This window comes from Solea senegalensis, linkage group LG1 (genome assembly GCF_019176455.1).
Source record: "Solea senegalensis isolate Sse05_10M linkage group LG1, IFAPA_SoseM_1, whole genome shotgun sequence".
In the NCBI taxonomy this organism is placed as follows: domain Eukaryota; kingdom Metazoa; phylum Chordata; class Actinopteri; order Pleuronectiformes; family Soleidae; genus Solea; species Solea senegalensis.
The window spans coordinates 29,981,017-29,993,607 of NC_058021.1; the positions used below are offsets into that span (position 1 = coordinate 29,981,017).

Sequence of the window (12,591 nt, forward strand, 5' to 3'; positions counted from 1 at the left end):
CGTATATGGCTATACAGTAAGTCATTTACTCAGCCTTTCTTGTGGTTTGTTTCGCTGCCATCAAAGAAATTCATGTTAGCAACTCGGATCTCATCCCAGTGCGGCACTTTCTAGCTTGTCAAAACCTGACTGAAATCTGGACTAGGGTTGTCCAATCACTGCAGGCGAGGCAGGGGTGAGGTGAGGGGAGGGTGGTTGGAGGGCTGCGGATGACTCTGACTAAACCTAGAGGATGAAGTCAGCCCTTTGTTGGCCTCCAGTATGTTCGGGCCCCTCTGTGTCTGTCAGTGAGATGGCAAGAAAGCCACCGACATCCCGCTCTAATAGTTTTAGGCATGGCTGCTCACGCTGGGTGTGGTTAGCAACAGTTGTCCGCTGGTTCAAAGAGCAGCCATCGCGCCGCGGTAGGATGTTTGTCTTTTGTAGGGATTAAAGCGCGCCAGGAAACCCGCTGTCCTAGTTTTGTGCGGCGACCTAGTTCTGAGGATGGCACCAGGAGAAGGAGATTCCGAGGCATAATGTAGTTAAGAGGTTGGCTGATGTCGCCTTTCTTTAGACAGACCTTTTCCCTTTTGTTTCCCTTTCTTTTTCTTTCTTTTTTTTCGTATCTGTGGGCATATTTCTATAGAGACTTCCAGACTTCTGACTCAGGCTGTGTCAGAGGCTCCATTGTCTGGGCAGAATTGGTCACTGTAACCTGAGAGAAAGAGAAAACGAGAGAGCACAGGCAGACAGAGATAGCGTGTTATTGATCTGAGCCATGCTTTCATTCATTTATTTATTTATTTATTTATTTATTTTTATATCTATTTGCTCGGATTTAACACAATCTAACTTTTTTTATTTTTTTATATATATTCTTCTGAGCCCTCCAGTTGCCCTTTAAAATATCACTTTCACACTGTGAACATCATTTCACTCGCTGCTACGCAACTACGCATGCAAACAACAACAAGGGCTATGTGCAAGCACCATTAGATTGTTCTCGGCGTGTACAGTAGTGCGCACAGGGCTTAACCATCTAGATCAGTGGGTCAAGTGGCTGACATACTAATCCTATTACTAGATGAGGCTGTGATTTTTTAAAGTTGGCCCTAATCTACTGTCCATTTTGACTTCGACGCATGGACCTGTGTCTTTCGATGACGCCATATGTTTCTTATATAGCGCGCGGGAGCGTGCTGTGCTTTCCTTCCCTGACGTCTGCTCTAAAAATGTGATGCGCTCCATGTACAGCTGTGTTTTTATTGCCTTTGTCACATACACAAAGGCCTTTACCATGACCAGGAATTCCTAAAAACCAGCAGCCAGGGAAGAAAATGAATCAAGTTTATAAACGTTGAAAATATTGATCAGAAAATAAAACAAACATGATACGATTGATTCATTAATTCAATTAATTAAATTAATTTCAATAATTAAAATTTGAAGGAAAGACATCCTTGATCATCACAGGAGACCCTGTTTGGTTCAGGGGCTTCAACTAAAAATGAAAGCAAAGAATAAAAGCCAAAAAAAAGAGAGAAAATTTCGTTTTTCAAACCACATCATTAACGTTTGAATAAATTGCACCCTTGTGCACCGCTGTTCCCTCAGGCTGTGCACGACTACACAAGTAGTACACTCTGCTTCTTGATTCTTAAGGTTTTTTCAAATCATGTGTTGTCTCTCTTCTTTTGCTCTTCTCCAGTGTCATCATGCATCACCACCTACAAGAAGACACCTCCCCCAGTCCCACCACGCACCACCCCGTCCAAACCCTTCATATCCATCACAGCCCAAAGCAGCACAGAGTCTGCCCAGGACGCGTACATGGACGGGGGCTCCGGCCCTCGGACAGGCATCAGCTCCCAGCCGGGCCTGTCCAACTCCACGGAGAGCATCGACAGCATGAAGGCCCTGACAGCGGCCATCGAGGCGGCTAACGCTCAGGTGCACGGCCCTGCCAGCCAGCATGTCACCAACAGCACCATCACCATCACTGCCACCGCCTCTGCCGTAGCCCAGGTCTCCACCGACAGCAAGGCTCAGAGGGAAGCCCTCCGCAAGTGCCTCTCCATAGGGATCCAGGTGTGTGGATGCACCCGTGGCTTCAGTGGAGGTTACGTAATAGAACTGTGGCACGGTTTCTCACAGTGTCTCCCCTCCATCCTCATCATAGGTGGACCCAGAAGAAGAGGGGCCCACGGAGGAGCAGTCCAAATTCCAGTCAATAGGAATTCAGGTGGAGGATGAGCGATGGTGAGTCAAGAATGAGTGGGAGGTTGTCATTGTGAAACTGGATATTCTGAAGGGAGGGATGAGTTAGAGATAGCACGAGCAGGAAGAGGAATTATGGAGACAGAGAGGGGTTTGTAGTGTGCAACACAAGCTTTTGCCCCCCTGCACTGGCTTCTAGCAGCAGCTGTCCCCAGTGCAGGGGAGGGAGGTTGGCCTCAGATCCCCCCCCCCTCAACCAGGGGGCCCCAAGTGACAGCTGGGCCAGAGGATGTGGTACAGGGAACATGGAAGGTGGAGGGGGTGAGTTGACAGCCATCTGTTGCTCCAGTCATTGTGATGCAGGCTACTTTGAGGTGGTGTGTGCTTGTGAATGTGAGGGAGGGAGGGAGTTTTATTGGGTTTGTTTAGTTGTGAGTAGCGAGAGACTGTCAGTCCGCTACGCACTGTACGGTCTCTCATCCTGCAACAAGCCTCCACTTTGACAAGTAGTGAGCACGCTGATCCTCTCGCTCACACCCCTCCAGACTGATCGAGGCCTCCGCTCGGCTGGGACACACAGACATTTATGGCTTCTTTGTCTGCTTTTTCTGCGTTCGCCCTGTCAAAACAAAGACCTTCTGTTTTGTTTGGCGAGGGAAGTTTGACTAATTTAGCCACGCCACTTGGTTTGTCATGCCGTAGCCAAGGCGTGCTTCAGGAATTCAAGGAGACATCACCTTTAATCAAAGGTCACCGAGAGGGCTGAGTCCAGCGCTTTTGGAGCACACACACTCGTACAGTGTCAGAGAATGTGAGGGGCTTTCTGGAAAGGGGGAGGTCTCAGCTGACTGACCAAGCACTGCGTTCCTGTAGTTGCCAAGCAAAATATTAACTCATCCAGACACTCTCTGGTCTTCTGAGGGTTGGATGTTGGATGCGGCACTGCAGCCTCTGCAACCCTGCTTCATGTTTGGAGTAGGCGGGACAGTATTTTTGTTGGTACATGATTGATTGTTTACCTGTTGGCAAGTGTGTGTGTGTGTGTGTGTGTGTGTGTACCTGGGAGGTCCAGGCATGCTGGCCCCACATTACATTTCCAGACAGTGACAGTGCCAAACTCCTACAGCCTCGCTTCAGTGCCCAAACTGCCTTGAGTGTGTGTGTGTGTGTGTGTTTATATGCAGCAGTGTTCTCGGGTCATAACCTCACTTTTGAGTGAGTATTAACTAGCGTACGAGTGTAACAGAGCTGTTCAACTCAACTTTACACTGTTCAGACCTGTACACCTCTGTCACAGTATGATTTTTGACGACGTAAATATAGTAGTTCACTCGTAAAATTGAGGAAAATTGAGCAAAAAAAGGCAATTGGACAGATTATTTTAAGGCCCTTGCTTATTTAAGATTTGGAGTCAGTGGTCAACAGATGGCTTTGCAGTCACAGGGCATTGCTTGTGGTCCTGTAGTGACAAAACCAGATGCACAAGCATCTTGAAAAGTCAATTTAAAGGACAGCTCAGCCACCCTGTTCTTTTGTATTTGTCTCAACTGAAGGCTTTGTCATAAATACCACACAAGTCAAAGAGTTTTTGGTGCACGTGCAGCTTTTAAATGTCAGTTTCCAGTCAATCAAAATGTGCTTTGCTTTTTATACATATATATGTGTCGCGTCATGCTCACCACATGGATGTAAATAAAGCGACATTCCTTCCTCATATATTAGTTTCTTTTGTCCCTCACCTCAAATTTTCCTCCTTAAAATGCCCTTTGGCCTTGTCCGTCTCTGCCCCTGCAGGAAGTTGTTAGCGGGCTGATAGAAAGCAGGCTGAGGTCATTAGAATTGAACACCTGCTTGGAGGAGTTACTCTTTAACTGCTCTCGACACAAACACTCACACACTCGCAGACTGCCGGAGCGCACACATGAAGAATAGACACACTCTTTTTGATCTCCACCAAGCCGCTCCCTTGTTCTTGCTCTTTTTTTTTTATTATTCCTGTTCATGGAAGAGGAGAGATGAATGAGAGAAGGGAGGGGGAGGTAGAGATGAATGGGGAGTGAGTAAGTGGAGGAGGTTGCGTCCGGAGATGGGGCTGAGGCAGGCGTGATGGAGCTGTGATCATTTGTGTGTGTCCTGCTGCAGGCAGGTCAACCTGAGGTTCATGCGCAGGAGGACAAGCAGCTAATGGAGTAGCAATCACACTTCTTCTGGCACGGGGAAACACAGTTACCTTACTAATTTGCAACCTGTTAGTCAGGCACTACATTAACCCAGACATGACTAATAATAGGATGTGGCACGATGGGGGTAGGAGAATTTTAAATATTTTATTAGCTCTTTAAATGCTCCTGGGTCAAAATATCGATTTGGTATTGATATATCGTCGATAATATCAATATTTTAATTACAAATTAAGGTGCTGCGAAGTAAACAGTCCCTGTCAGTTTCCTCAAATTATTGAGGAAAACGTGGGCGGACGTTACCTGGTTACCAGAGAGTTTATAGCGGGATACTGGCGGAGAAAGCTACGCTAACAGATGTTCAAAACAGACTTAATGCACTTTGTTCTCTGTGTCGTGAAGTAAGTAGTAGTCAGATATTGTAAGGGATCGCGCTATGATTGTCTTGCGATATATTGATTAGCACAGAATCGTTGTATCGTGATGTTATTGGTATCGTGTATCGTGATGTTATTGGTATCGTGTATCGTGATGTTATTGGTATCGTGTATCGTGATGTTATTGGTATCGTGTATCGTGATGTTATTGGTATCGTGTATCGTGATTCCCGCCCACTCGTGTATCGGCTCTGTACATTGAGTTGTAATGTGCCAGTGATTAGACTACAGGTTTGTCCAAGCTTGCACTCCATTCATTACTGAGGTGGCAAGCTGCTCTATAGAATGCAGCCAATTTGTGTGTGTATGGTGATTTGATTTATGCACATGAGTGTGTGTGTGTGTGTGTGTGTGTGTGTGTGTGTGTGTGTGTGTGTGTGTGTGTGTGTAGCACGTAGCTCGCAGAGAACTTGGCTAAGGCTGCGCCAGAAGTGTCACAAAGCATCTTAGTCAATGGTAGTGCTGCACACCAACCTGTGGGGTAGGATCCCAGGTGTGTCTGATGTGTACATATGTGTGTGTGTGTGTGTGAGTGTTCCATTCATCGGCCTCAAAAACAGGGTTTTGTAGGTGTGAGACACGACTGCATACTCGGCTGCTTCTGAATGAGCCAGGTGACAAAATATCTCCCACACTACAAAAGGTATTCATCACAATCAGTGGCGAGATCACTGTGATCTTTTCAGATATTCCGACGTGTGTGTGTGTGTGTGTGTGTGTAAACAATTTTATCTACGCTAAAAGGAAGGTGCTGCTATGACTGTACAGTATTGCTGTAGTCACTTTTGGCAGAGCCTGATGCTGCAACATTCAAAGTGACAGCTGACTCACATATGGCTGAGGAATGTGCAACAACTCCAACATGTAGTCAAATTAAACAGCACAACCTAAGCTAACTTCTTCCTGTCGTCTCTCCCAGTTACCGCCGGATGACCCGCTCCAACAGCGTGACCACAGCTGTGCAGGCCGACCTCGACGACCCCGCAGACGCCTTAGAGCTGCCACCGCGTCACTGTGCCACCATGCCGCGCCAGCACTCCCGCGACGCCGCGTCTTCCTCCACCGTCAGCATCCAAGGCTCGGGGAACCACTACCACGCCTGTGCCGGGGACGACTACGGGGAGGTGGGGTTCGACCCGTCCATACTGCCCCCTCCGGACCCGTGGATGGACAGCGTGCCGGAGCCGGAGGCAGGCGCTTTGGAAGCTGTCAGCAGATCCGTGTGCCCCCGCGACGGCCGCTGGTTCCTTAAGCTGCTGCAGGCCGAGACGGAGCGCATGGAGGGCTGGTGTCGACAGATGGGGCAGGACGAGATGGAGAACGAGCTTTCTGATGAGAGTGAGTCTCATCACAGGGTTTAAATGGCAAGATATGATGGCAAGAACGCCTAAAGTGAAGGCTACATTCATACTACATGTTCTTTCTTTCCTGTTGCAGCTAGACCCTGCTCTCCACACTACCCCGGTGTCTTTAGGGCCCTGAAAACAGAGACGTTAACCGTTAGAAGGCAGAGCATTCCCGCTGCTGTTTTCCATTACGATGTTTAAACATACAGTAATTACAGAGGCTATAAGAATGTGCAATATAGTGTCTTATATCCTTTTTTTAAGCACAACCTAGAGCAAAAAGTAATAAAATAATTTGAAATCGGATTGAATTTGTGAAATTTGGAAATACATCACAGATCAAAGTTCACTTGGCCTTTTTTTTTATGAACAAAAACAAAAGAGATACGGTCTGAAAAACTTCTTATACCTTATATCACTACTAAAAATGCAATATAAAATTAATCATAACATTGACTCAACAACAAACCCCCCCCCCACCCCACGTTTTGGGATGTCCATATAAGGAGTTGTGTATTATTCCCACGGCGGAAACAGCCTGTGGCTACATTTTATTTTGAAAACCCGCAGAGTGCTGCGTTTTTGTCTGCATGGGCCAAAACGGAGACATTGACGCAGTTACCTGCATTTATCTTCTAATCGCTTCTCATCAGCCACAAATCCACTCCCAAAAAAGGCCTCCTTTAGCACTTCCTTTTCACCCCTGTCGTCAGTCAAATTAAAGAAACTAAGCAAAGCAACGGCTGAGGTGAAAAGTGATGCTCAGTGAACCTGAATGGTCACATGATACACATTTTTAGGTGTGTGAGTATGGACTCGGGTTACGCGTGACACACGGAGCTCAAATTCTCATCTGGATGCAGATTGTTGTGTTTTTTTTTATATGGAACTGATTTCCATAAAAATGTGGCAGTGTGGATGTAGCCCGAGTCGCTCTGATTTTGATGGTGCTGAACCACAATAGCTGCTTGTTCGTTTCTCAAGCCCTCTGGCCTCCACTGACATACCGTGCATACTTATCAATAGGCAGCTACACATCTGCCCTCTACATACAGTGTGTAATGACCTGTCGTGCACACACACAGTGAACTGTTTTCTTATAGCAGCTATTTCATTTCGATGCAACACACACACACACACACACACTCTGCAGTACACGTCTATTTGTGCTCATCTAATTGTTTTTACTTCCGTGCACATAGCAGACGGAGGGAAAAAGAAACCAGCCTGAGGCAGTGAGAAGTGTATTTGTACCTGTCCTCACCGCACAGCTGATTTCACGTCTTATCCACGCTGTCACTGCTGATGCAGCCCTGAGAGTGTTGTTATGCTTCCAGCGAAGATATTCTCTCACAGTTCGTGCAGAACGGGGAGAGGCTGTCTCAAGGTTATGTTTTCCCAGATCTCATGCTGCCATGTGTGAGCGCACACGCACGCGCGCACACACATCTCCTTGAGGGCTTGTGTCTGTAGTGCAGATTCATTACTCCCCCCTCTCAGTTTCACATCCCATTCTCTTCATGTTGAGTAATGTGTGCATTGACAGTTCCCCTCCATAGGGGCATGCGAGTCAATAAGACTGACCAGTGGGGTCAGGTTTTTGCAGCGCAGTCGTCGTGTCTTAAATATCCGTCTGGGTTTTTTGTGAAAGAAATAAAATATTAGGTTCTTGACAGGAACTAGACGGCACGTTCACGTGTACTGCAGATGTGGCGTTTTTGGAATTGCGTGTGCGTGAAGTTTCTGTTTTGGATGTCAAGTGTAGTTTTTAATTTTCGGTGCATTTCAGTAATCACTTCACTTCCCCCCCGAATAGATTCCTGCTCCTGAGAGGCACGTGTAAAAAGAGGGGTTGTTGCATCTCCCGCTCTGTTGCGTTAGCGGTGCAACATGCCTGCAGTATGTGGCTCTGTGAGTAATTGCATTGTGAATTCTGTGCGTGTGTGTGTGTGTGTGTGCATGCATGTGTGCCTGCGTCTTTCTGCAGTCCTGGGGAAGATCCGCAGTGCAGTGGGGAGTGCCCAGCTGCTGATGTCCCAGAAGTTCCAGCAGTTCCGGGAGCTGTGTGAGGAGAATCTGGTATGTGTCACCTCATCCTCTGCATGCTCCCCACACCCCCCCCCCCCAGCCTCCCCGCCCCCGCCACAACACTGACATCATCCTGCACAAATTATCCTGACAGGACAGACTAGCGCTCATTTACTATGCATCTGGCGTGGAGTGTGCCTTTGCACACCCTTACTGTCTTACACGTACAAAGGAGAGATCCTGCAGTGTGAGACTGGAGGGTTGTTTTTTGGTTTCGTTTTTTCCAATAATGTTGTGTTTCTTTGCTCATGAGGTGTTTTAAAAGATTCTCAGTGAAAGTCACACTGCAACACATGATGTTACTTTGCTGTAAATGTGGTCGTTCAGCAACGTCTCGCAGTAGAAACGGGATTTTAATCTGATGGCGACTTAATTCACTTCAAACCTTATTGGGTATGGAAAAATATCGCGCAGAAAACAACGTCATTTACTCAATAAAAGTGTGAGAATTATTCTAACCAGGTCATTTTGTGTGATTTCTGTGTCTCAGAACCCAAATGCACACCCAAGGCCCGTCTCCCAGGACCTGGCAGGTTTCTGGGACATGCTCCAGCTGTCCATTGAGAACATCAGCCTGAAATTCGATGAGCTCCACCAACTCAAAGCCAACAACTGGAAACCTCTGACCCCCCCGGAAATTCAGGTGCCGACTCGTTGCGCGCACACGAGTGTCGCGTCCGTTCGACTCACGTTTTAATTTCCCGTTACCGTGGCTTTGTTGTTGGAATGCCTCATTCGCCCGCACGTTGGCCTGCACTGCTGCACTTTGAATTGTAATCATTTGCAGTCGCCGTTGTCGCTGTCATGTTGCCTGCCTGACGTCAACACCACCTTGTGTTTGTGTGTTTTGTTGTGTCTCGTTGCTGACAGTGAGCTGCTTGTTGAGAAGCTACTCTGCCTGCCCGCCATGCACCGCTGGGGCCTGTCCATCTCCAATGGTCGCTTTATTACCTCACGCAATGACCACCGACAGTGCTCTCTTACCCCACGCAAACGGATGCCACCGCGAAACCATAACCTCGTTCAGAGTTGCATGCCCTGACATAACGCCGCCGACAGCTACAGTGCTCTTTCTCTCTTTCTCTCTAACCCTCATGCCAACTGGCTGCCGTACTCTTCTGTCATTAAGACTATTTGTCATCCCGTCCAGGAGAGAAGGATGCCGCCCCCCGTGCCAAAGAAGCCCCAGAAGGGCCACCCTCCCCTGGCGAGGGACCGCTCACTGGAGAGCTCCGAGCGCCAGCGCCTGGAGGCTCGGAAGCGCCTGCTCGCTGCCAAACGTGCAGCGTCAGCGCGGCAGAGCTCGGCGACAGAGAGCGCAGACAGTATCGAGATCTATATCCCGGAGGCTCAAACCAGACTATGAGACACATGCACCCAAATACACTGTCCCCTCCACACAACAGCACTGAATGGTGAGGCTAGGGTGCTAATGTTAGATAATATATTGTTTTGGTGCAGATTACTGTGCGGCCGAATGGAAATTGTTTTGAACAACAAATGTACATTTACAGTATTTATTTATGTATTTATTTATCTATGTATTTATGTACTTCTCCACCACCACCACCACCTTTTTCCTCATTTCCTTCTCCCAGCTCTGATGTAGCACTGCGTCGTTTCCTCCGTACCGCCACCACCGCCGCCGTTCCCAAAGAAATCGCTTATTAAAAACAAAGAACAAACAAACAAACAAAAAAAAGAAATTCCCATTTTAAAAGTGACCTGATAGTCACCACACTAGTGAGCCAGGTGTAGCACAGTGAGTGCAGTCTGCGGGTACCATGTGGTTTTTGTACCACGAGGTGAAAACGTCAGAAGAGGCAGACGAGGAAATTATAGTCTCAGTTTCAGCCATCTGTCAGAAAATTGGCCTTTCCGGTAGTAGGAGGCCTAACCCCCGCAGGAGAGGTCAAGGTTTTTGCTGCTCCAGGTGAGGCAAGATGTGACTTTTTGAGTCTTTAATCTGTGCGAGAGATCACGTCCGTGTGTATCTGTCAAAAAGTGCTTCCTATTTTTCCCGGGGCTCGGTGATTAGGTAGCATTTTCGTCAACAAGTAAACAGACGTGCGTCCCGTCTCGTTTTAAAATTGAGCAGAACGTGTTTGTAAAGAAAAAAAAGAATAATAACTTTGAGTATAATGACGTGACTTGCATGCTGACACATTTTTGTTACAGGGTTAATCCTTTCTCATGTCACATTCAAGCTCAAAACACTTATATTTGGTACAATACTGGTAGTTGTACTCTATTTTACTATGTCACTTTTGGACAAGAGAGGTTTATCCATAGTATTGAGACTAAAAGGACTGAACAGTTCCTCCTCACTGTGTGTGTGTGTGTGTGTGTGTGTGCACTCTCTCTGCCTCCACTTATTTGAAGGTCATACAACATCAACAACAACAAAAAATGTCTAATTTCTAATATTTTGTATTCACGTTTAATTTAATTTACGGATTAGGAAAAAACAATGACTGTTTATTGACATTGTGATTTTTCTTATGCACTGACGACGAGGCCCTTATACTGTGTTTATGTTCACTTGCGTCGGTTCTTTGGTTCTTCTTTTGCGTTTCAGTGATCAGCCTTAATTTCGTACACGATAGTCGAGCACAACAGCAGTCTCAGGGGAAGAAGTGTGTGTGCGTGTGTGTGTGTGTGTGTGTGAGACTGAGGAGAGAATGAATGACCCTGTACATAACCCCCCCCCCTTTCCATGTTCTTAAACGAAAGGAAACAGTTTCCTGCCATTGCTTGACTGATGTTCCTGTAGAACATCTTGGTCGGTCCGACTTCTATCAGTGTGACAGGGTATTTTCTGTCCGTTGCTTGAATATGGAGACAATCCTGAGCTGATTAGCCATCACAATATGAACGTTCTGTGGTCAGAATAGCTGGACTTTGGGCGAGTTTGTGCGTCTGATTGATTTGTGCCATTGGATAAATGTAGACTCCTGCAACCCTGAAGATTTAAACTGAGACGTGAGGATTTGTGTGTGGTTGATATCACTTTTAGAAAGAGAGAGAGGGAGGGGGGGGCGCTTAAAAGTAACAATAGCTAAACTTCTTGCCATTTTAGGTAGACGAACGTTTTTTTCATTTCTGTCGATTATATTAACATATCAATATAACACTCCTGGTATCGCAGGGAGTTAGAAAGCAGAATGTTGGATCGAGGTTGTTAACCACACTCCAGCGATTTCCTGGCTGCTCTGAAGCTTGTGATGTAGTTATTATATAATATGAGGTAAAAATGGAAAACATAAATAAAATAAAATAAATAAAACATTTGTACATAAATGAATGTTTCCACATGTAAATGTAAGCTAAAAACAAAACCCGGGTCGAATAACATATTAAGCAGAATTCTTTTTGTATTTAAATGTTATTACACAATGTTGATGTTATGGCACGTGTATGAGCTCTTATCAGCATTAAAACTATATAAATATGAATATGTATATATATATACATATATATATACATATATATATATATCATTGCCATAATTCTGTTGTGTTCATTTCTTCATGCCTCCACATGTGTTTTCAATTGGAATATAATTAAACAGATTACAAGGCCTGTATGGTGTGTTCTAAGGGCATTTCCCTTCCGCAGGGGCGGGTCCCCATAATTAGACAGCACTTTTGGCCTCGGCTTAGCCTCAACGCTCCTGTACATGCAGCTTCTGGTGATTTGTCATTCACACATCAGTCATGCTGAGGCGAGGCATACTGACCTCAGTGGCCAGAGTTTAGGGGTGGGTGAAAGATAGTGGGGAAGCAAAATGTGGGTTGGGTCTTTTGTATGAAGCCTGACCCGGGGGGGGGGTCAGTTCATCCTCCACATGGCTGGTGGGCTACTCAACGAGCACCACCGTGCGCCCGCCCGGAGGTCTGTTGAAGCCGTTTGTCGGGCGATCACGTCGTCCTGATTGGACCCCGGCCTCCGCCACATGGGTCGCCCCCATCTGACAAAAGGGAAGCAAAACACAAAATGCATTCTGAGCATTTGGTCGTGGCCAGCAGGGGCCGCGCCTTCAGGGACACAGTAGTGCTGCTCCAGCCACTGAAATCTGATATTGCCTTTTTTTTTTTTAGATAAACCAACTGTCCCCACCAGTGGTGGAAGAAGTATCCAGGACTCTTTCTTTTTTGTAGCGATGATAACAACAGAATGTAAATACCACAAAGTAGAAGCTAAAAAAAAAAAAAAAAACATTACTGTGCAAAACTTACCCATGTGATTGTGATATGTTTGGTCCAGTGCTTTAATGACAAAGTAGCCTGACTGTATTTATTTAATCTGTAAAAAAATGTGGCACAGTATTTTATTTTCCTA

General features: G+C 46.3%; 1 protein-coding gene across 4 annotated transcripts in view; it reads left to right on the top strand.

Moving 5' to 3' along the window:
• The window catches only part of dlgap1b (discs, large (Drosophila) homolog-associated protein 1b), a 106,709-nt gene extending 96,910 nt beyond the window's left edge, over positions 1–9,799 (top strand). For all 4 annotated transcript variants that reach the window (XM_044019431.1, XM_044019452.1, XM_044019447.1 and 1 more), the window contains 6 exons: positions 1,691–2,070; positions 2,162–2,241; positions 5,736–6,154; positions 8,150–8,241; positions 8,741–8,893; positions 9,401–9,799. In XM_044019431.1, the coding sequence (XP_043875366.1) occupies positions 1,691–2,070; positions 2,162–2,241; positions 5,736–6,154; positions 8,150–8,241; positions 8,741–8,893; positions 9,401–9,616 (1,340 nt within the window). In that variant the 3' untranslated portion in view covers positions 9,617–9,799. The remainder of the gene's footprint in view (positions 1–1,690; positions 2,071–2,161; positions 2,242–5,735; positions 6,155–8,149; positions 8,242–8,740; positions 8,894–9,400) is intronic.
• The last annotated feature ends 2,792 nt before the right edge of the window (positions 9,800–12,591 follow it).